Raw genomic sequence first — 21,087 nt, 5'->3', positions numbered from 1 at the left:
AAGGTGAGGTAATAACTAGCAAATCTTGTCTTTGCAATTTTAAGCAATTGCAACTTGGAGTAAGTGCCATAGAAGTAGTTTACCCTTGTATGCCCTGTGATGAATTTAATGAGCTACTTCCCTTTCCTGTAAACCTCAGCAATCCACTCACAATCTTTGTGTTTCACAATATCATGCATCAAAAGGTTCAATGTGTGAACCAGGCACCCAGACCAAAAGATGTGTGGATGAGTACGCTCAATAATTTTTCCTGCTAACTTACAATTTGCTGCATTATCTGTGATCACTTGAACCACATTATTCGGACCAACATCTTTGATTGATTTCAATAGGAGATCTGCAATGTTTTGTGCAGTTGCACTGATGGAGGAGGAGTCATGAGATGCAATAAATACTGCACCACTAGAAGAAACACCAAGAACATTTATCAAATGTTGGTTTCTAATATTTGTCCACCCATCTGATACAATGGATACCCCAGAATCCACCCACTCATGTGTAAAACGTGTCAAAGCTCTTTGAACCTTAGCTTTTTCTCTTTCTAATAACACTGTTCTAGCTTTCTCATAGTTGGGGGCCTTGTATCCTTTTGGGGCTTCATTGATGGCCTTTACCATTTCATGCCAATAGGGAGAGCGAAGCACATTGAATGGTACACCGCAAGCACAAAGAAAACGGACTATCTTTCCATCCACATCATCCCTCCCAGCAACATTAAGGAAATCCCCTATTGTTTTTCTACCTCCAGAGGTTGCAAAAGTACCATGAGGAGATGGGCAACTACCAAATTTAGAGGTTGCACTTGATTCATAATGAGTTTTTTGTTTCTTGTTTTTTTGTTGTGCAGCCATCTCTATTTGGATGTATTTTGTTCTTTGTTCAGCTGAAATTTTTGGGCAAATTTATACCCCCACAGAACCCTTTTTTTCATCACTGTCCAGCACCCCACAAAGATGCCTCCTCAGACGGGTATATGAACCACAATATGGTTTTCCTCCATGACAATCATGAGGGCACATCCATTTGTAAGATCCACCACCCTTTCCCCCATCAAGTTTGGTCACATAGTTCCACAAGGGTGTTGTTGTACCTTTCCCATCTTGTGCTTCAGTGTCCCCTTCAAGTTCATCCCCTTCCTCTTCAAACCCTTCCTCCTCATCATACATTGGGTCACCAAGTTCATCCCCTTCCTCTTCCCCTCTATTCCTCACCCTTGCCATCATTAAAACCAAGAGTGGAATGATACATAGAAGCCAAAAGAACACCATCTTGGAATATGGATATAGGTGGTGGACAACCTGTAAATAAAGGAGCAAGTAGAAACAATGGGAAAGAGTAGGAGAGGGAGGAGAAAAATACAATTTTTTTTTCAAAAAAACAAGGGAGTTTGGGGTTTGAACTTACCTCTTTAGCTCTTGTAGATGAAGTCCTCCAAGCTCTTGCTCCAAGCTCCTCCTCCTTCTCCTAGCTCCTCCTTCTTCACTCCTCCAAGCTCTCCTCTCTTCTCCTCTCCTTTCCTCTCTTCTCTTCTCCTCTCCTCTCCTCTCTTCTCTTCTCCTCTCCTCTCTTCTCTTCTCCAACTCTCATAAACTCAAAGTGAGAAAATGAGAAGAGAATGGGGGCTTTATTCTTTTCTAAACTCACCCTAAACTAACCCTAACCTCACCCTAACCCACCCCCTCATGCTAACTTAAGTGAACTTTTAAAAAAAAAAAAAAAAAAAAAAAACCAAGTTAAATGCTGCCCGCGCGGAGTTTACTGGAAGCGCGCTTCCGGGCCTCGTGAAGCGTGCGCTTCCGGGCCTGAAGCGTTGCGCTTCCGGAGGCCCGAAGCGCCCTCCGAAGCGCGGATCCGGGCAGCCGCTTCATGAATTCCAGGAATCGTTTTCTAAAAACGGAATCGCGCTTCAGAAAATTGGAATCGCGCTTCGGGGAGAGGTTCCGGAACGCTTCCGTACGGGACGTGATTCCGGCCTCGGATCCGGGGGGGGGGGGGCGATTCCTGCAACACTGGATACACTATTCCGTCCTCCTGTGGGTAATTCATCCATAGGGGACATTACATGGCACTTAGGAAAACTCTAAATCACGGGACTACTTACATTTCTAGGGGAAGTGCCAAGTTCAACATAACAAATGTTGAAGTAACATTAATGAATGGGGTTCTTCACAATGAGCATTAGTTTAATGCTTCATAAAAGTATTCTGTAACAGGTTCCTTTGCATACAGAGATTCAATTGGGTATCGCCTAGATGCCACTGATTAATTGTTTTTAATTTTAGGTTATGTTGATAGATTTTGCTGAATATAAAGTTTCTACAATGAATGAATGCTATTTTTGATAGTTTGAATATTGACATGTTTGGTATTTCATTCAAGTTCATTGCATTTCTGAACTGGAAACTAATGTTACAACTGGATGCAGTTTCTTCAACACAGTTTCTAGAGAGACCTATAGCAGGGTCTCAGGTACCATATTGTCCAGCTGAAAAGGCAATGCCAGGATGTTGGTCTTTTATTGAACCTTCTACATTCAAGCTTCGCAGTGAAAGTTTTTTTAGGTATGATGAATGCACTTCATTTTTGTTCAAGCATTAGTCAGGCTCTTTTTTTCTTTTGCCAGCATCAAGGTGCACTTCAAAAGTTGTATGTGTGCTGCTTGTAGTATGAATGAACCTAGTGCAATAATTGATTTACACAAAGGAACGCATATCAGATTGCTCTTTGAAAATAAAATTGCTAACCATTGTATAGCTAGTTTTTGGTATCCATGTCAATTTGCAAACTAAAATATCTGGAATGTTATTGCAGGGACAAGAAAAAGGATTCCACATCAAATCATGCTGCATTTTACCCATTTGGTGTAGATGTTTTTGTATGTCCAAAAAAAATAGATCATATTGCTCAATATGTGGAACTTCCTACCTTTGACTCAAATGATGGATTTCCATCTCTATTGATTGTAAATATTCAGGTATCTTAACTGAATGGTGCATTTTAAATTGTTGAGAAGACATGAACTAGGTGTGAAAAACAGTATTAAAGGAGTTGTTGAAATGGCAAAATATGTTGTTTCGTCAAATTTCTTTTAAATCCATACAGGGCAGAACATCTTTTGCTGAAGTTTCTTTAGTTTCATATTTGCAGATTTTGAGATGCACAGTAGCTCATCTATCTTTGCTTGTAATCTTTGAAAATGCAATAGTTTTGATGGATTCATCTCTTTCCTTGTGATTTTCTGGTATCTTGATCTTGTTTTCTAACTAGTTGTATTCTCTTCTGGCTTTTGATAGATGCCATTATATCCAGCAGCAATTTTCCTGGGAGAAAGTGATGGGGAAGGGATGAGTGTTGTAATGTATTTTAAGCTTTCTGAAGGCTATGCTAAACAGGTCGCTGCTCATTTCCAAGATAGCATCCAGGTGAGATTTCATTTGCAAAGTAGTTGCAGTTATTAATTCTTGGAAATGCTAAATTGGCTTTACATAAGGGAAAACAAAATTTCCATCCCCATATCAAAATATGACTTATTGAGGACTGATTTACCTATTTTTCTTGGCTGTGAATTTGTGGTCTACAAGAAAGGGTTTCTTTCAACTGATGATGAGACTTAGTCTGGTGAACATGTATTATATGTGTAGTTTTCTATTTTGAATTTTAGTACCCTTTGTGCTTTATGTCTTTTAGGTGAGTTGGTCTAAATTGATGACACACCCACTTTATTGTGTTTTCTGTGTTGAGAAACCAAAAGCAAGTGGATAATGATGATTTCTCTTAACTTGATAATTACTTGTGAATATTTGTTATATTTGTTGGCTTCTTATTAATATTATGTTCTCTTCTTCAAGCAATTGCCAAAACATAAAGATCACAAAGAGACAAAGAACACCAGAAATTAGGCTCCAAGCCAGGGCAAAACCCCACAAGGGGGAAAACATGAAAATCCTCTTCTTATAGAATCAAATCGAAGTGAGATACCCAAGACCAAGACCAAGACTGCCACAAAGACCGGAGTGAGCCCTCCTTCAAATCTCCTCCAACCAAGTCAAAGTCAACGTAAGTCAACGCTGGTCAAACCTTGTCAAATCGGTCAAAACACAGAAATTCGGACCTACAGTTTTACAAAGTTTCCCCAGCACCTTCGCATGTGTGAATAGAAACAAGCCAAAAATCCGAGTTTTCTCTCTCCTGCTATATTTCTTCTTCTATTTGACAATGAAATCGATGTGTGTGATGAGTGAATGAATGAGGTCGAAGTGTCTTCTATTTATAGCTGTCTAGGAGGTCGAATAGATGCCTCTTCTAGGCCGGCTTGTTCAGGCAGGGCTGACTTGGTCTTGTGGATGACAAATTAACTTTTTGACTCTTTTTGACTCAAGATAAAATAATTTTCTTTTTCTTACAAGGAGTCCAAATAGGACTTTGACTTAAATACATTTTTTTGACTCATAATAAATTTTCTTTTGACTCAATAAACCCTAAAAGCATGAACATGCTTAGACTAGAGATAAAAATAGTAATAATGAATATATAAATAGTACATTTGAGTTAAATTTTGAAGACTGACACTAGTTACATTTTCAACATTATGGAGATTACATCAACTTTGATTACTCTTTTCTTCATAGAGGCAAGTCTTTTTGGGACCTTACTACTAGGATGGAGTGGTACTCCGATGCTGCACCTTGCTCCTTAGAGGCCCTTATCCCAGATTATTTGACAGGTTGTGCACAAAGTTGGTTTTCAGAGGTGTCTTAACTTCTCTAGTCGATGACCTTCTCCCCATAGCACCTTTCCCCCTTCAGGTACTCTTTAGATGCATCTGTCCATCTCTTGCCGCTTAGGTAGCGAATCGAGAATTCAGAGAAGACATATATAGATTATATATTTAGGTCACTTGGACCTCACCCTCGACGAGCCTAGGATTGAAGATGTCTTTCTACTTAGATAATTTTTTGGAGTTGTGGGATGTTATCATTGCACCCCCCTCCACCCATACACATACAAACACTCAATACATTCACTAGCTTTGGGTCAGTTCTCATCGACTTCGAGTGGAGACTAATCACCATATCTCATGTGTTGATAGGGTTTGCTTGATGTGCCATCTACAAGAGATAGAGATAGAGATGCACACCTGATATTTTGGCACCTCGTATACTATGAGAACAGAGGATGTTACTACTAATTCTATAGGGACTCAGGGGGCTCCCTCTCTACTTTCTTTTGATATCAAGGTCAGAGGTGCCTATCTCTTTTCATCAGGGATATTTTTAGTCATGTATCTTAGCTCTTGCATGCCCCCCACACCCACCTTGTGGAGGCCAGGAGGATCACTTCATACTTTTATGCCCTTCCATTAGATCGAAGAAACAAGCAACATGTTGAGTTCTAGAATCTACAGTACTTCAAAGCATAGAGTGGTGAGACCTTGGGTCTTCTCTCAACTTTTCCCTGGAGAGATCGATCAATATGTTTGAACGGTTTGGAGGTGTAGGAGCATAATCCAATTACACATCCTCCTAGTGATAAAGGGTTCATCCCCAGATGGATGTAGAGCAGTGCACCTCTCGCTTGTCATATTGCCTCGCAGTCCGTAGTCAAATATCTATTTAGTGTTTCTTTTCTTTGACCTTGGATGGTAGGAGAACTGAGCTTCCTCACTCATACATCTCCCCCTGGGTCATATAGCTGAATCCCCCTATGATACTCGAGGACTTTGAAAATGAGCTAGTGTGATCCTCATAGCCCCCTCACCATCAGTGATCAAATACATGAGACCTTGACTTCATTCTCTTCATCTTCAAATATTTCTTTCTCCTTCTTGATTAGTATCAAGTTGTCCAACTCCTACCTTGGACACTCTCACATTGTATCACCACACCTAAGATAAGTTATATTAACTTTATTGTTGGTCTTAGTGTGAGAATTTATGAATCTACACTTTAGAAACCCCTATTGCAATTACTAGTTTAACAACTCCTACTTGTTCTTTGCATTAACAAGTTATTTAATCACATGAACATCGATGAAAAACACTATTGCAGCCTACACATACATATGAATCATGAACTGAAATACATTGAGACAATCACACAAGAGACGTCGTTATTTTTGGACAATCGTCCCCGAAAAAACCTAATTCGGGAAAACTGGTGCAACATATAGAGGGTTTGTATTATTAAGCAGATTCTTGAATACAACTAGGGTGCTAGATATGGTGCACCCAACAGAGAAAATTCTTGGCAGAAGTACCTCTATCCGGAGACAGATATTCCGACAAATTCAACAACTAGATGATCAAGCCCCACAGATGACCTGGCTGTTCCGAGTGTTGGGCAACGATGGCTGCTCCAAGATCTGCGCTGGAACTGCGTCACCTCCTCTAGGAGCTGCGTCACCCCCACAGTGAGCCTCCCTTGCTCAGAAAGTCGATTTGCTGAACTGCTTCCTCTCTGCCCCATAGAATCTCCCTAGTGCTGCCTCTAAGGGCCTGCGTCAGCCCCTACGGCTTCTGTGTCACCTGCATCAGCCCCTACGGCCTCTACGTCACCCTCTGGGACTGCATTGTCTCTCCTGAGCTGCTCTGCCTCTCTGTTATGTATTCTTCGGCCTCGGATTGAAGTTCCCTTGCCAAACTGCCCCTCACTACAACTCAGGTCACTAGGCTCGATTTTCTCAGCAAACCTCACCCCAGAAAAATCAAACTCCTTGATCTCTTGCTGTATCTCCTACTGACCCTCAAGCCTCCTCTTATACTTTTCCTGTTGATGAATCAACGACCGAGATTAAATCTCTAGTCAACGGCTAAGATCAAAACAACTTGATCCTCGTCACGTAGAACCTTCTCATCCATATTTTTATTAATACACATTAATATTTTTATTTTCCCAAGTTTAGACTTAAGAACCCATTAAAAATATTAATTATTTTAATAACTCCTCATCTGGGTGGAATTTCTCCAAACAATTTCTGGGTTCTGGAGATCTCATGTGTTCTAGCCCCTCCACAAAATTTCGGAGCTAGAGCACATACAATGCTACCCAAAATCAACACTTAGCTAGGCTTAGTTCTTAGCCTTGTGTGACCGCTCTCTCTCTCTCTCACTCTCCTAATGTCTTGAGAGGTTCTTGAGTTGTCCAAACTCAGTTAGTGTTTTGTATCACCATACCTATGTCACAATTTTATACATATGTTCTGATGTTACACTTGTGCATGTTTCTTTCTTTATATTATTTTTGGCACTTCTAGGAGTTGCATTGAATTCCCACATTGTATTCATGCTGGTTGTGTTCTTTAGTCCCATTGACCTACTTTTGCGGTCATTTGCTAGACATTAATATAATGATTTTATCTTATCTTATTGTATTCATAGTAGATATATCCTTTAGTCCCATTGACCTACTTTTGTGGTCATTTGTTGGACATTAACAAAATTATATTATCTTACCTCGACAATTTTGTACTCTATATATAAAATACAAATGAGTGTACATGTAGGCAATTCTAGCAATTTCCTCTTGTACTTGCATACATGCTCTCCTTTGCGTTCTTGTGTGAATGTCTTCTTTCTATTTTGGTATTGTGCTAATAGCAATTCATATTAGATCCCTTATACTAGGATTTTCAAGAGCTTTGCCATTTTGGCCTCGTTTGGGATTTGTACAAACTCTATAGGTCATGGGAATACGTTTTATTAGCATTAGAAATTGCATCCCATGTGATTTTGATGCCAAATTCAAGATTCACTTGTACATATTTTGGTTTGCAGGAGAGGGGATTATTGCCCCAAAATCTATTTGGCCTTGTGAGAGGCCTTACAAAGCGATAGCCAGACCAAGATGCAACAATGAGGCAATTGCCATTGTCACCTTAGAACTCCATCTCCTGCTTTGTAGTGGAATTTCACCAATCAGAGGCTCTCCAGTTTATCACCTAAAGGATGTTCTAAGTCAATTGACTCAAGGTGATGTATGTATATGGCTAAGAAATGCACTTCTTTTATGGATTAGGGCACAATTCTTTATGCAAGAGGAACAACGTACCATAAACAAAGCCTAGAAAAGAGTGCTAGATACGTGGGGTTTAAAGATATAGTTCAACAAGAGTATATCTAGGCATGCAATCACAAGGAAAAGGTGTACTTAAAAATATGATGAACAATAAGAGATGGCAAACCTTCAAATAAGCCTTAAGTTGAAGCATTGTATTGGATTAGGGTTTATTAGGGCATCAATTACCTGGGATTGATGACATCATACCTAATTAGGTATTTTTCACCATAAAACGAGCTAGATTTTGAGAGTATGGCATTAATCAAAGGTGAAAACAAGCCAAATTAGCTCCAACGATGTGATTCCTCAAGCCCTAGTTGAATTCGACCCTTGTCCTAGCCCTAGCCGGTTGCCTTAAAGGGTCGAATAAGTTAGAAAGGAGAAAAAGGTAAAATTTTTAATGAGTTTTGACCATCACATGGATCCTAGTGCCTTTCGCTACTTGGGTGATGGAGTCTTAGGGGCTAAAGTTTAGAGATATCAAACTCATGCCTAGAGTAAGGGGGAAACCCTACTTTTCACTGGAAAACCCTAGCTATCTTTTAATGAGGGGGGAACCCTACTTTTCACTGGCAAACCCTAGCTATCTATCGTCACATTATGTCTCATCCATGTACTTGTATCTCCAATCACTCATGACGAGACAACATCAAATCTAGAAATTTCCTAGTCTACCATGATCCATCATCTTTCGTTTTCGGGTGCAGGCGACTGGGAGAGAGGAAAGGGCTCTGAAACTGCGCAAAGCACATTTTAGGTTGGGATGCGGGCTCCGGGGCACTCTCAAGGAAAATTGTACAAAGGTCACTGGGAGGCTGAGATGGGTAGTGCGGATCAATAGTGACCATCTGCGGATCTGGCTTGGTTGAAGGGCAGAACTGTGCAAATTTTCCAGGGAGGCAGTGCAGGAAGCAGGGAGGACACTGGCAGTGAAAACTGCACAGATTCTCCAGGGAGGCTTGCAGGGGGCTGCGAGAGCTTGTTGGCCAAAACTGCGGAGAATTGGGAGGCTGGCTTGCAGGACATATCTACACAGTTTTTGGGCTGAGCGGAGTGTCGGATAGCTAGAGGACAACCCAAGAAAATTGTGCAGTTTTCAGGACGAGCAACAGGCGGGCTGACAGGGGGACTGGTTGATAGAACTGCGCAAATCTCGAGAATAGTGCAGTGACAGGGAGCTGGTGCGTGTCCTTCATGTCTGCGCAATTTCTTCAGTCAGCAGAGGCGGGCATGCTAGCAACTTCTGTGCAATTTTTTGGAGGAGTGAAGTCCGGGGTCACTGCTCGATCAAACTCTTCGGTTGACCAACAAGAAGCTTGATAGATTTGTTTGCGGGCAGCGCAGATTGAGATGGCTTGCTGAGAAATTTCTGTGTTGTTCTGGGTGACAGTCAGTTGGGTTGATTCCAGGATTGCGCAGTGCAGACTGCTTGGGAGACAGCCTCAAGCTCTACGCAATTTTGGGCAGTAGTACATGATCATTGAGGGTTGATTTTGTGCAGTGCAGCGTTGTGGAGGTCCGACTGGTGGAGGGTGGTCTGGTCGACAGATCTTCAACAAAATGACTAAGTGTGTGAGTGAGTGAACTTGTTCATGCACGACCTTGCGGACACACACTCAACACGGCTCGACGCAAGACACCTCGAACCAAAAAGACAACATGCTCAGTGTGATTGACCAACGGGTGCAGGTGACAAGTGCGACACTTGAGATAGATCATTGAACGACTGCAACGACACTTGCATGACTTTGCATACATCTTCGTGTGTGAGTGTGACAGATGCTTACATAGCGAATACAACTTGTAAACATGAAGACGAATGTGGACATAGCCAGAACATCACTGCAAGCATGACATTGTGACCAACATGCTAAAAGATGTCCAGTGAACGGTCAAGCGAGGAGGGTGCAATGACTCAACATGAGCTCATTGGATGAGCCCGAGTGCTTGCAAACATCAAGGAAAAACCCAAGGAAGGCTCGTAATTGGACGAGGCCAAAATTTTAGAGGGTGTTGCAACCGCTACAACACTGGGAGACACACTGGTTGAATACCAGCTTCTCTGTTTTGGTCCATTCACAGCAAAGGGCCTTGGTCTATCAGGGAGTGTTGAATCGTTGTGCGGGTTACTTCGGCTTCCGCACTTACCCCATGGACAGACATGGTTCACCTTTCGCCAACTTAGTCAAACACGACAACAAGTTTCAGCTTGATCACAGTGTTTCGAAATCGAGAAGGGTAATTTTCAAAGTATAAGTTCTCATCTCTGGTGTTGCTCCTCTACCAGCAGGCCTGGACAGTTCCCAGACGGAGTCACACAGGAACACACACATTGCTCCACTGCCAGCGAGCCTGGTCAGTACCCCGGTGTAGTTGCATGCTTCACCTCTCTATGCAGGAAGCCTTTCTCTTCTTTTGCCTTTTTTGTATTTTTAAAAGAGGATTGCGCATAGGCACTTATTTATTTTTGGAGCAGAAGAGGGATCCTGACTTATTGAGAGCAGAAGAGGTAGTTCCTTTAGAGAATCATGTAAGACCTCTGACATAGGTTGGCTCGTTTAGAGTTTTCCCCTTCTCCATTTCTACTAGTTGGATGAGCTTGAATACACAGAGCAAAACGCTGAGTACAAGCATGGGGTTTCCCAGTGTGGACACAGGTTCATGGTTGGACCCAAGCTTCCCTTGTAGACGACTCATATTTTCCGTCAAGACTTCATCGGCCAAAGGTTATAACCAAGCATAGAGAAGATGGACGCAGGACTGGCCAAGTGCTGCAGTGTCACAAGACTCTTTGGATCTCAGCCACATACTCATTCAAAATCTAGAACTTAGTAGAGGGTAGCACTTATTTACAAAACCAAAAATAGCATGATACTAAGAAAACCAAACAAAACGAAACACAAATAGTAAATAAAGTGAAAAGACAACAAGCAGTAAACAGACTATGTACATGGCGCGACCCTGGTTTACTGAAAATAGTGTTTGAGATCTTGGCCATTGACATGAAGGTTGTCAATCCTTTCATCAAGTGATTGCAAATAGTACATGTGTGTGCCAAGCTTTTCCTAGACAGTATATGGACCAAACCACATGGATTGGAAGTTCATATGTTTGCCTTTGTCTTCACGGGGTTTGTCCCTCTTCAAGACTAAGTCACCCACATCAAACTTAGCATTCCCTGTAGACTTCTTGTCGAACCATCTCTCAATACGGTTCTGGTGGAGTGTGAATTTTTCTTTTGCTTTCATCCTTTCTTCCTGCAACTTGTGAAGTGTATCCATCCTACGCTGAACTAGCAGACAAGGCTTGCCTTGGGATTCTTGGGGCAATTGGAGCGCAGGCAAGTAGATGTTTAGCGGAAGGATGGCTTCTTTCCCATAAACCATGAAGTATGGCGAAGTGTTCAGAGAGGTTTGTGATCCAGATTTAAACAAGAATGCAACAAATTATAAATATAACCATAAATACAAAGATGCAGTAGAAATAATACTTCATTTCATTAATATCAAATAGTGAAATATGCTTACAAACAGAATGGAAATAAGACTAGCTCGGGCAATGGTAGCTTATCACTGAGAAGAGATGTGGTGGCTACATGCCTCTGAACTGTGTTACAATGAGGCTGAAGGGCCTATTTATTATTGTGAAACAATGGAAAACCCTAAACATCCAAAAACCTAACCCTAGGAGATGAAGCGCCAAACTATGGGCCTCGTTTGGGTAAATTGGTACATCAACTTCCTAGGATCGTAACTTTGGCATACGATCTTTGTTTGACGCGCACAATACCTCGTTAGAAAGATTTATCCGAGTACTACAACTTTTGAATGACCAACATGGTCTACGAAACATGTTGGTCCCAGTTTTCCCAAAAGACGTCGTTTAGGGCCTCAAAACGGCTTCGGAAGTTTAGGACCTGAAAAAATACCAAAAATAGTAAATTGTGCTACAAATAAGGAAACTGAAAAATTGAAAGAAACAATGGTGGGGGTCCAAGTGGAATAGGCGGGTGGCCACCAATATCCACCTGGATCAGTTTGGGTGTTATGTGGTCAGCGCATAAGGCATTAGTCAAAGCGGAGTGCCAGTTACGCTGTTCAGAGTAAATGGTCTTCTTGATAATGCAGATAAGATTTTTGTTTGTGGATTTTGCGAGATCATTTCCCTATGGGTATTAGTTAGATGAGTGTTTAAGCATGATACCATATGGCAATGCAAAATCACAAAGCTTTAAAGATGAAAGGTAAGTTGCATTGTCAAACACAAGTGATATTGGAACGCCAAAGCGTGAGATGATGTTCTATTGGAGGAAGCTGATGACTTCCTGGTCATTCACTTGCTTAAGCGAAACTGCTTTTGTCCACTGTGTGAATTAATCTGTAGTTGTCAAGATGTAGCAATGCTGTTTTGACGAATGTGGGAAAATTTCCCCAATGATGTCCAGGCCCCATTGTTGGAACAACCCGATCACTGCAACAGGGTACAACGGGGCTGCTGACCTTCGTGTTCTACCAACACATCGTTGACAGACCGAGCACTTGCGGGCGTAAGCGTGTGCATCCTTGAACAATGTGGGCCAGTAGAAATCGACTCGCATAACTTTGTGTGCTGTGGTATTTCTCGCGAAGTGGCCCTTTGACCTCAGCTGGTCCGTCATGCAGATCATGCAAGACCTTCTTTGAATCATGTGCCTCTAGGCACCTGAGCAAAATCTTGTTACTGTGCTTTCTGTAAAGCACTCCATGCACCAACTGATAAGATAAAGCTTTGAAGTGCAGTGCCCTCTTCTGTTTCATGGAGGAATGGGAGGGTATGGTGCCATGTTCAAGGTATTGGTTCAGATCTTCGTACCAAGAGTTTCTGCATGCAGTGGGTTGTGCTCGCTCTACATCATACATCTTGATTTCTTGCTCCCAACCAGCGAGCTCTTCTTCTTCCTCCTGTGCATGGACTCCTTCAACTGCGAGTCTGCAAAGACCATGACCCTTAATAGTGTGAACTGGCTTGTTGTCAAGATCATACTCTTGCAAGCCTGTCATCCAGTTTGCATGTATTTCACCCAACTCTTGCTGTACAAGCAGTGACCAGATTGCTAGGTGTGGCACAAAGACTGTACAATTGTTCTTCAACAAATAGGGTTTGAAGTGGTTCACCACCTTGTATATTGCGTATGCTTGTTTGTCAATGGCGGGGTAGTTAAGTTCAAGTCCCTGCATGCTTGCACTCATGAAGGAGATGGGGCGTTCGTCGTTCAACTCATTCTTCTGAGTGAGTACTGCAACCACTGAGTTATCAGAGGCGAAGGTGTATAGCAAGAAATATTTGTTAAAATCTGGGTTGGAAAGTGCAGGCATATCTGTTATAGCCTGCTTAATACGGGTGAATGCATTCATTTCCCTCTCACCCCAGCGGTAGACTCAATCCTTCTTAATCATGTCTTGCATCGGTTTCACTATTTGCACATAATCTGAGATGAACTTTCGGAGGATGTTTATCTTTCCCAAGAAGGACTGCATTGCTTTCTTGTTGGCTGGGTGAGGGATCTATGTAATAATCCGGACTCGGTCTGGATCAACCTTGATCCCACTTCTGGCAATGATGTGCCCAAGGAGGTTCCCCTCAGACACTGCAAATACGCTTTTTTTGGGATTCAAGGAAATCCCATATTTCCAGCATCGCTCGAATAGATGGCGTATGTGGTTTGACCGTTTTCTGGAAAATACAATCACGTCATCAAGGTACACCACTACGCTCTGTCCGATGAGTCCATGGAAGGCGATGTCCATGGCGCTGAAAGGTTGCGCCTGCATTCACGAGCCCAAATGGCATTCTCCTGTATGCGAATGTACCCCACTTGGTACGGAAGGTAGTCTTTAGTCTATCAGGTTCTGCTACCAGAACCTGGTTATATCCTGAAAAATCGTCAAGTAAGGAAAACATTTCTGCCCCAGATACTGTCTGTAAAATATGCTCCATTGACGGCACGGGGTAGTTGTCTTTGTCCGAGGCGTGGTTCAAGTACAGGAACAAGGTTAGAAACCCACGTGGAATGACGAACTCTGTAAATGATCCGTGCATCCAACAACTTGGTCAACTCTTTCTGTATGAGGGGTTCAAGTGATGGATGTACTTTCCTCAGCTTCTGCTGAAATGGCTTGACCCCTTCTTTGATTGGAATCACATGTTGGATTATTCACGTGTTGTATGTTTTCAGATCATCATATGTCCACGCGAACACATCCCAGTACTATTTGAACAAGCGGACAAAGGCTTATCGCTCCCGCTGTGTGCAACACGTACCGAGATTGACGTACTTCCCAGGTTTATTTGTTCGTGCATCATGGTGGAACTGTGGGTTTTGCTATTCCTTGGCCCCTGAAAGTGATTCTGCAAGTCATAGAGCTTTTCTAGAGATACCACACCCTTGGGGATGAGGTTGCCTTTCTTGTCATCAGTTGCATCTTACAGAGACTGCTCGTGCTCATCTTCGTCAATTGCTGCGTCCTTGAAGACATCAACGTTGGACATAAAGTGCAGTATCTGTTGATCATCGTAAAAGACGCGTAGATTAGTTATGTTATCAGGGATAGAAGGCTTATACAAAATTTCAACAGTAAATCTATCCCTAAGTGGTGACATATTAGAAGTTGCGTTTTCTAAGGCATTGGCAACTACATTACTCGTTCTTGGCACAACGGTGATACTGAATGCTTGGAAGTTAGAGATTAGTCGCCATACCTCTTGCTGGTAACTTTTGAGATGAGGTGATGAACAGTGTATGGTGTTACTTACCTGATGTACCATACGTGCAAGCCCAATACGAATGCTTCGTATTCAACAATGTTGATTGTGCACTCGAACACCAAGCAGCTTGAGATAAAATGTTTCCTGTGCTTTGGGTCTATCAAGACACACCCGGTTCCAGAGCCATCTTGTGTTTTTGATCTGTTAAAATACATGGTCCACAACTCATCTATACGCAGAACGTTTGATGCGCTTGTGCTGCTGCTGCTACTACTACTAGTGTTACAATGTACTATACAAGTTTCATTTCCATCAGTTGGGCAAGGAAGGAGACCCAACTGCGTGTCTGGTGGGGTTGGAGCTGGCTGTGTGAGATAACACCTCAATGTTGTTTCCAAGAGGCAACTGTTGAACATGAGTTCTGCGAAGGCCAGTGGTTCGTTCTCACCATTAATGGGAGTGACATTGTGTCTCATGTATCTCTCGGATAATATCAGGATCTGATTTCTTTTGCCCTAGTACGAAAGTCACAAGTGTGACCAATCTATAGCAAAGTACCCATTCAACTTGCTGGACCAGTCTTTGCTGAGCAGTGAGCCATATGCTTCCGATATGTCCACAATGACAATGTTTATGCACTGGTGAACTTGACCGTCCTGAGATAATCAGATGATCACATCCCGAAGGTCATCAATGGCTGGTATGCACGTTCGATCTAGTTGGATGATCTGTGCATATGTCTTACTCCATTGCGCATATATCTGCTTGGCAATGGAGAGTGGCATGGCATTGGCTGATGCGCCAAAATCAACCAAACAATTATGAATATTGCAGTTAAAGATTTCGAATGAAAGCAAGAATGGAGGGCAAACAAAGTTTGCTTCTTCCATCTGGAGTGTGTTGAGCACATTTGTGAGTGAACCGGGAGATGTGCTTGCTCCCTTACTAGTAGAGGTTGTGTTGTCTATAGATGTTTGCCCTAGTGCGCACAACAAAATATCCCGCTGACCCTGAATCTTATCTAATTCGAACAAAGAGATGTTTGCACGAGTTTTCTTCATGTCTTCCACAATGTTGTAATCAAGGGCGGGTAGACTCACCGAGATGTTCGGGATTGGAATTGTGTTTGTATTGTTCGACGAAGTGTTCTGTAGTTTACTGCTCATGGATGTACTCTTGTTCGCAATTCTCTTCCCAGGCTTGGTTTGTACATTCTGCTTTTGGATGGCTGGTGGATTAACCTTCCTCAACAGTTCAAGCTTTTCTCGCATTTCCGCAGTTGTAGGGGGAGCCCCTTGGCTTCTGAGATTGTATCGACCATTTTGCTTTTGGGGTTGCTTCTTGGTGTTCGTTTTCTGCGCTGCTTGCGAGTATTGATACATGTTGATCACCTACCCAGTGCTAGGTGCCTCATCAGATGCAGGATCTTCCTCATCGTCTGTGTCTCTCGGCTGGTAGTGCGCATTGTTTACTGTGTTTAGTGCACTGTTGCACACTGAGTCTGCAACTCGTTTCCATTCCGAACAAGTCCCTTCCAAGTGAACGTCTTCATGAAATGAGCAAAAATCATCATTCGCGCACAGTTTCGTCTAGAACACTGAGTTGGAGCTTTGCGCAGTTTTAGCCGGGAAGCAGTTTTGACTGGGAGGTTGGCTGCTCGCAGATGTGTCGATAGTTCGTTGTTTCAGCTCAGACACCTCTGTTGTCAAGTTCTTGACAAGACGAGTAAGGGTTTCAATGTCGCTTGCTTCCTTGTGTTTACCCTTGCTGCAGCTTGGGGCCTCCTACTCGCATCTCTGGAGTCCTTTGCTGGTTCATCATCTTTGATGACTCCAATCGCGCGCAGGTCTTTTTCCATAGCGATCACCTCTTCGCAGTTCTCTAATAACGTTGGTTTCGCAACTCGCTTGACGAACTGCACAATACTGGTTGGCAGTGCAGACATATAGTAGTCAACAGTGATGGAGTCATGAGGTTTCGTGTCTGTTGCAAACTTGTTCAATATGCACAAAAACCTTTGATTGAAATCTTTTACCTTTTCTTTCGACTCCATCTTCAGACTGCCTAACTCTTTGAGTAACATGGTTGGGGTCTTCTGATCAACGAATTTTTCCAAAAACATCCGTTTGAACCAGTGTTGATAATATCGGTATCGGGAAAATATCGGCGAGGGTCCGGAAAATATCTTATCGGAAATATCGGCGAAAATATCGGCAAATATCGGCAAGCATAAAAAATGCATAATATATTCATTTTTTTCAGATTTCTAAACATATAAAGCAATAACAACATGAACTAAACACATTGGCACATAAATATGAAGAAAACACTGATATATATGATGTCAAATAGAAATGATACATCAAACTTCAAAGGCGATACCAAATCCTGCTGATCCCTGATAGTGATAAATTGATAATTGTCCAATCAAGGACTCAAACAAAAATTAAAATAACATCACATATCCTGCTGATCCCTGATAGTGATAATTGTCCAATCAAGGACTCAAACAAAACAACATCACATATATAAAAGTTTAAAAGTATTTCATCATCATGAGTTATAAACTTATATGTAGCAAAAGTTGCAAAACAAATAAAACTAGCAGCTATCTATCTGAGACCATTGGCCTCTCCCTAGCAGCTTTCTTTCTGTCTTGCTCAGCAATTGCTTCACGAGCTTTTTGTATAACCTCTGCACTAGAAACCATACAAGGCATCACATCTGCTGCATCATATGCAGAGAGTTTAGCCAGATGGTATTTCAATCGTGTAATCCCTCCTGACATCTTGGTCCCACACAAGTTGCATGATATATATGCCTGATTTGCCCCACCAACAGCCTCCCCATACTCCCAAAATGGGTCCAAGGCTTTTGGCATATTTGACATTTGTAGTGAACTAATTCAAACCTAGGGCACAAAAAAAACAAAAAATTGGCATTAAATGAGTATAACTATACAGTGCCCAGCAAACACTCAAGAAACTATTTTAATTTTTAAAGCAACATCTTCATGTTCAGAATTTAAACAACAAAAGCAAGCATAAAAAATGCATAATATATTCATTTTTTTCAAATTTTTAAACATATAAAGCAATAACAACATGAAATAAAGTTTAAACACATTGGCACATAAATATGAAGAAAACACTGATATATATGATGTCAAATAGAAATGATATATCAAAGGCGATACCAAATCGTGCTAATCCCTGATAATTGTCCATTCAAGGACTCAAATGTGGAGAACCAATACAAAATAACATCACATATAATAATAAAAGTATCTCATCATCATGAGTTACATGTAGCATAACAAATAAAACTAGCAGCTATCTATCTACTGCCCTCTCCCCCTTTTACGGGAAAACATGATGGGCTGTTTGTCAGGCCTGCCCCTAGTAGTAGAAGGCCCTGACACTGCCTCTGCACCTAATGTCAAATAATGAGTGATAGGCATGGAGCTATGCTCTCCTATATCTATAGCAGATGGTGTTGATGCTGATGCTCCCGCAGTGTCCTCCTCCAGCTCCTCCTGCTCCTCCTCTAAGTGCTGCTGCTCCTCTGACTCCGAGTCCTCCTCTTGCTGCCCTTGCTCTAATGGATCATCTGCCACTGGCTCCTCCAACCATGAAGGTGACTCCTCCAATATGGGCTCCTGAGACTCCACCCTCCACGGAGACAATACATCAATATTGTCTAAGGAAATGGCATCTGGATCCACTGGTGATTCTATTTGCCTCACTCGAAGTCGGATGTTGTAATGCACATACACCAAATCGTTGAGGCGTGCGAACTCCAACCTGTAAGAGTGTCAAAAAAAGTAATGAGTCTTGACTCTTGACTCTTGACACTTGAAGGTCATAAATTAAAAATTAAAAATTACAATAAGTGTAATTGCTCAACTGAAGGCTTGAGTTCAAAGTTATACCTGTTGCGCTTTTTGGCGTGTATTTTCTCAAATACACTCCAATTGCGCTCACACCCTGAAGAGCTACATGTTTGACTCAAGATTCGTATAGCCAAATTTTGCAAATTTGGTACCCTTGCACCATAGCTTCGCCACCAAAGATCTACAACAAAATAATGAAATAAAAAATTCAAAAAGTTAAAAGTTAAAAGTTAAAACATAATTAAATTCAAATTTCTAATTTCTAATGAGTGATGACTTGTCACTTACGTGGCATGAAGAGGGCCCTTTCCTTAATGGCATCATCAAAGCCAAATAGGCCAACACAATCCTGATAACTATGTATCTCGCGGCTGATTTTGCGACGAAGCTCAGAATCAGGTACCATCCTCTCAATACAGGAATGGAGCCCTTCCATCACCTCGCCATCAAAAAGAAATTTGCATTTGTATGCAAATGCAGGGTTGAGGAAGAGTGCTGCTGCATGAATGGGTCGATGAAGCATCCCTGTCCACCGACTATCGATCACATCCCATAACATCATCTGCCTATTAAGGCCAGCAGAACCCTTGTCTGCATAATAGGAACGAATGGCCTCCTTGGCCCTATCCATGCCCTCATACAAATAAGGCATTGCAGGCTTCTCTCCATCCACCAATCTAAGAACCTTTACTATAGGTTCGCTAACTGCAAATGCTTCTTGTACTCCACGCCAAAATGTCTCAGAGTACACCATTTTTTCAATGGCTGTCCCATCAGGTCTCCTGCTGTATCTACAACCACGCCAATCATCAGACACAAACATTTGCTTCAACTCGTACTGACATCGAAGCAAAGACTGAAGAGTAATAAAGGTTGTGGCAAAACGTGTGATGGCAGGACGCCGCAACTCCTTGTTTCTAGTGAACCTCCTCATAAGGCTAAGAACAAAAGCATGGTTATAAATAAACTTGGGGATGCTCCTAGCCATATCAACTGCCTCCTTGATGAAGGAGAGTTTCCCCATATCCTCAAGCAACAAATCAAGACAATGCGCTGCACATGGAGTCCAGAACAATGTGGGATGCCTCTCCATAAGCATTCTGCCGGCAGACACATAATTAGCTTCATTGTCTGTTACGACTTGCACCACATTCTGCACACCAATCTCCTGAATGAACCCATCTAACAACTCACATATCGTTGCTGCATCTTTGATATGTTCTGATGCATCCAACGATTTAATAAACATGGTACCTTTAGGACAATGTACCAAGAAATTTAGAAGGGTCCTACCCTTCCTATCTGTCCAACCATCAGACATCACTGTGCATCCAGTGACTTCCCATGTCTGTTTCAACTCCGCCAATCTAGAGTTGATGTCCTGTTTTTCTGCTTGAAGAATTGGCCCCCGCAACTCCTCATATGTGGCACTTTTGTACCCTGGGCCCACAACAGCAATAGCATCACACATTGGTTGCCAAAATGGATTGGTTTTTGTGATGCTGAGAGGTAAGTCGCTCCAAAAAATACACCTCCCCATGACTCTATCTGCTTCTTCCTTCTCCTTTTTTTTATAAAGCGATTTTATGCCAGGTTGTGCTCCAGCTCCTGTTCGTGGAACAAAAAATGATGACCTCGCATTCACACTAGCAGTAGCGCTAGCATGTGATGGTGTGCCAGTTGTGGAGCCCCTCCCACTAGGGCCAGTAGGGCCACTACCCTGAACATCAAAATCAGGAGAAGATATCCCAAAAGATCTACCTGCACGTTCAGCTTTGTTTCTTTCCGCCTCTTCCTTCTTTCTGTCCTTTTCTTCAATTGCCTCAAGAGCTTTTCGTATAAGCTCCGGACTAGAAACTTTACAAATGCCAACATCATGTCCAGGGAGTCTAGCATGATGGTATTTCAGTCGTGTAACCCCACCTGTCATCTTGTCCCCACACAATTTGCATGAAAGATATGCACGATTTGTCCCACCATCAGGGATCCCATACTCCCAAAATGGGTCCAAGTTTTTTGGCATATTTGTATTTTGTAGTGGGCTAACTCAAAAGGAAACCTACAGCACCAAAAAAAATTTGGAATTAGTAACTTAATAACTTAATAAGTAATACGAATTTACGAAATTCCATGGGTGCAGGTCTCAATATCAAATCCTCATTCTTCAAAGACAAATGGACTAAACTTTAACAAAGTTCTACAATCTGCAATCTTCACACAAAGGACCCTAGTCAAGCTATGTAGAAAAGAGTCAAAAGACATTAAAATCATAAAATATAAATGTATTCAATAACAGCGTTAGAGGACTGCGATTTGGCTGCTACAGGCAGTGTAAAGTTATAGTCATATACAGAATTCTATACTCTATAAATCAATGACATGGCAGTATATTACTAT

At 42.0% G+C, this 21,087-nt stretch overlaps 2 protein-coding genes across 2 annotated transcripts in view; one reads left to right on the top strand and one right to left on the bottom strand.

Annotated features, from left to right (window-relative positions):
• Positions 1 to 2,310: 2,310 nt before the first annotated feature.
• The window catches only part of LOC149230489 (protein ENHANCED DISEASE RESISTANCE 2-like), a 118,622-nt gene continuing 99,845 nt past the window's right edge, over positions 2,311 to 21,087 (top strand). The window contains exons 1-3 of the mRNA XM_089378964.1: positions 2,311 to 2,561; positions 2,812 to 2,974; positions 3,294 to 3,422. Of these exons, the coding sequence (XP_089235090.1) occupies positions 2,326 to 2,561; positions 2,812 to 2,974; positions 3,294 to 3,422 (528 nt within the window). The 5' untranslated portion in view covers positions 2,311 to 2,325. The remainder of the gene's footprint in view (positions 2,562 to 2,811; positions 2,975 to 3,293; positions 3,423 to 21,087) is intronic.
• Positions 17,913 to 19,106, bottom strand: LOC149230490 (uncharacterized). The gene is made up of 3 exons (XM_089376064.1): positions 18,979 to 19,106; positions 18,730 to 18,871; positions 17,913 to 18,601 (listed from the first exon to the last, which is right to left on the bottom strand). Exons 1-3 carry the CDS (start codon positions 19,094 to 19,096, stop codon positions 18,139 to 18,141), a joined length of 723 nt encoding a protein of 240 aa, XP_089232190.1. The 5' UTR covers positions 19,097 to 19,106; the 3' UTR covers positions 17,913 to 18,138.

This window comes from Pinus tabuliformis, chromosome J (genome assembly GCF_031772625.1).
Source record: "Pinus tabuliformis cultivar Carrire ecotype Pingquan chromosome J, CPIR1, whole genome shotgun sequence".
NCBI classification, from domain to species: domain Eukaryota; kingdom Viridiplantae; phylum Streptophyta; class Pinopsida; order Pinales; family Pinaceae; genus Pinus; species Pinus tabuliformis.
The sequence above is the reverse complement of the archived record's forward strand: the minus strand, read 5'-3'. Positions and strand labels throughout refer to the sequence as shown.

Excerpts from the sequence above, each read along its gene's own strand:
- LOC149230490 (XM_089376064.1), bottom strand. The coding sequence starts at position 19,096 with ATGGTACCTGATTCTGAGCTTCGTCGCAAAATCAGCCGCGAGATACAT. Across the intron at positions 18,872-18,978 it reads AAGGGCCCTCTTCATGCCAC|ATCTTTGGTGGCGAAGCTAT; the intron begins GTAAGTGACAAG and ends ATTTTGTTGTAG. Across the intron at positions 18,602-18,729 it reads CACGCCAAAAAGCGCAACAG|GTTGGAGTTCGCACGCCTCA; the intron begins GTATAACTTTGA and ends ACACTCTTACAG.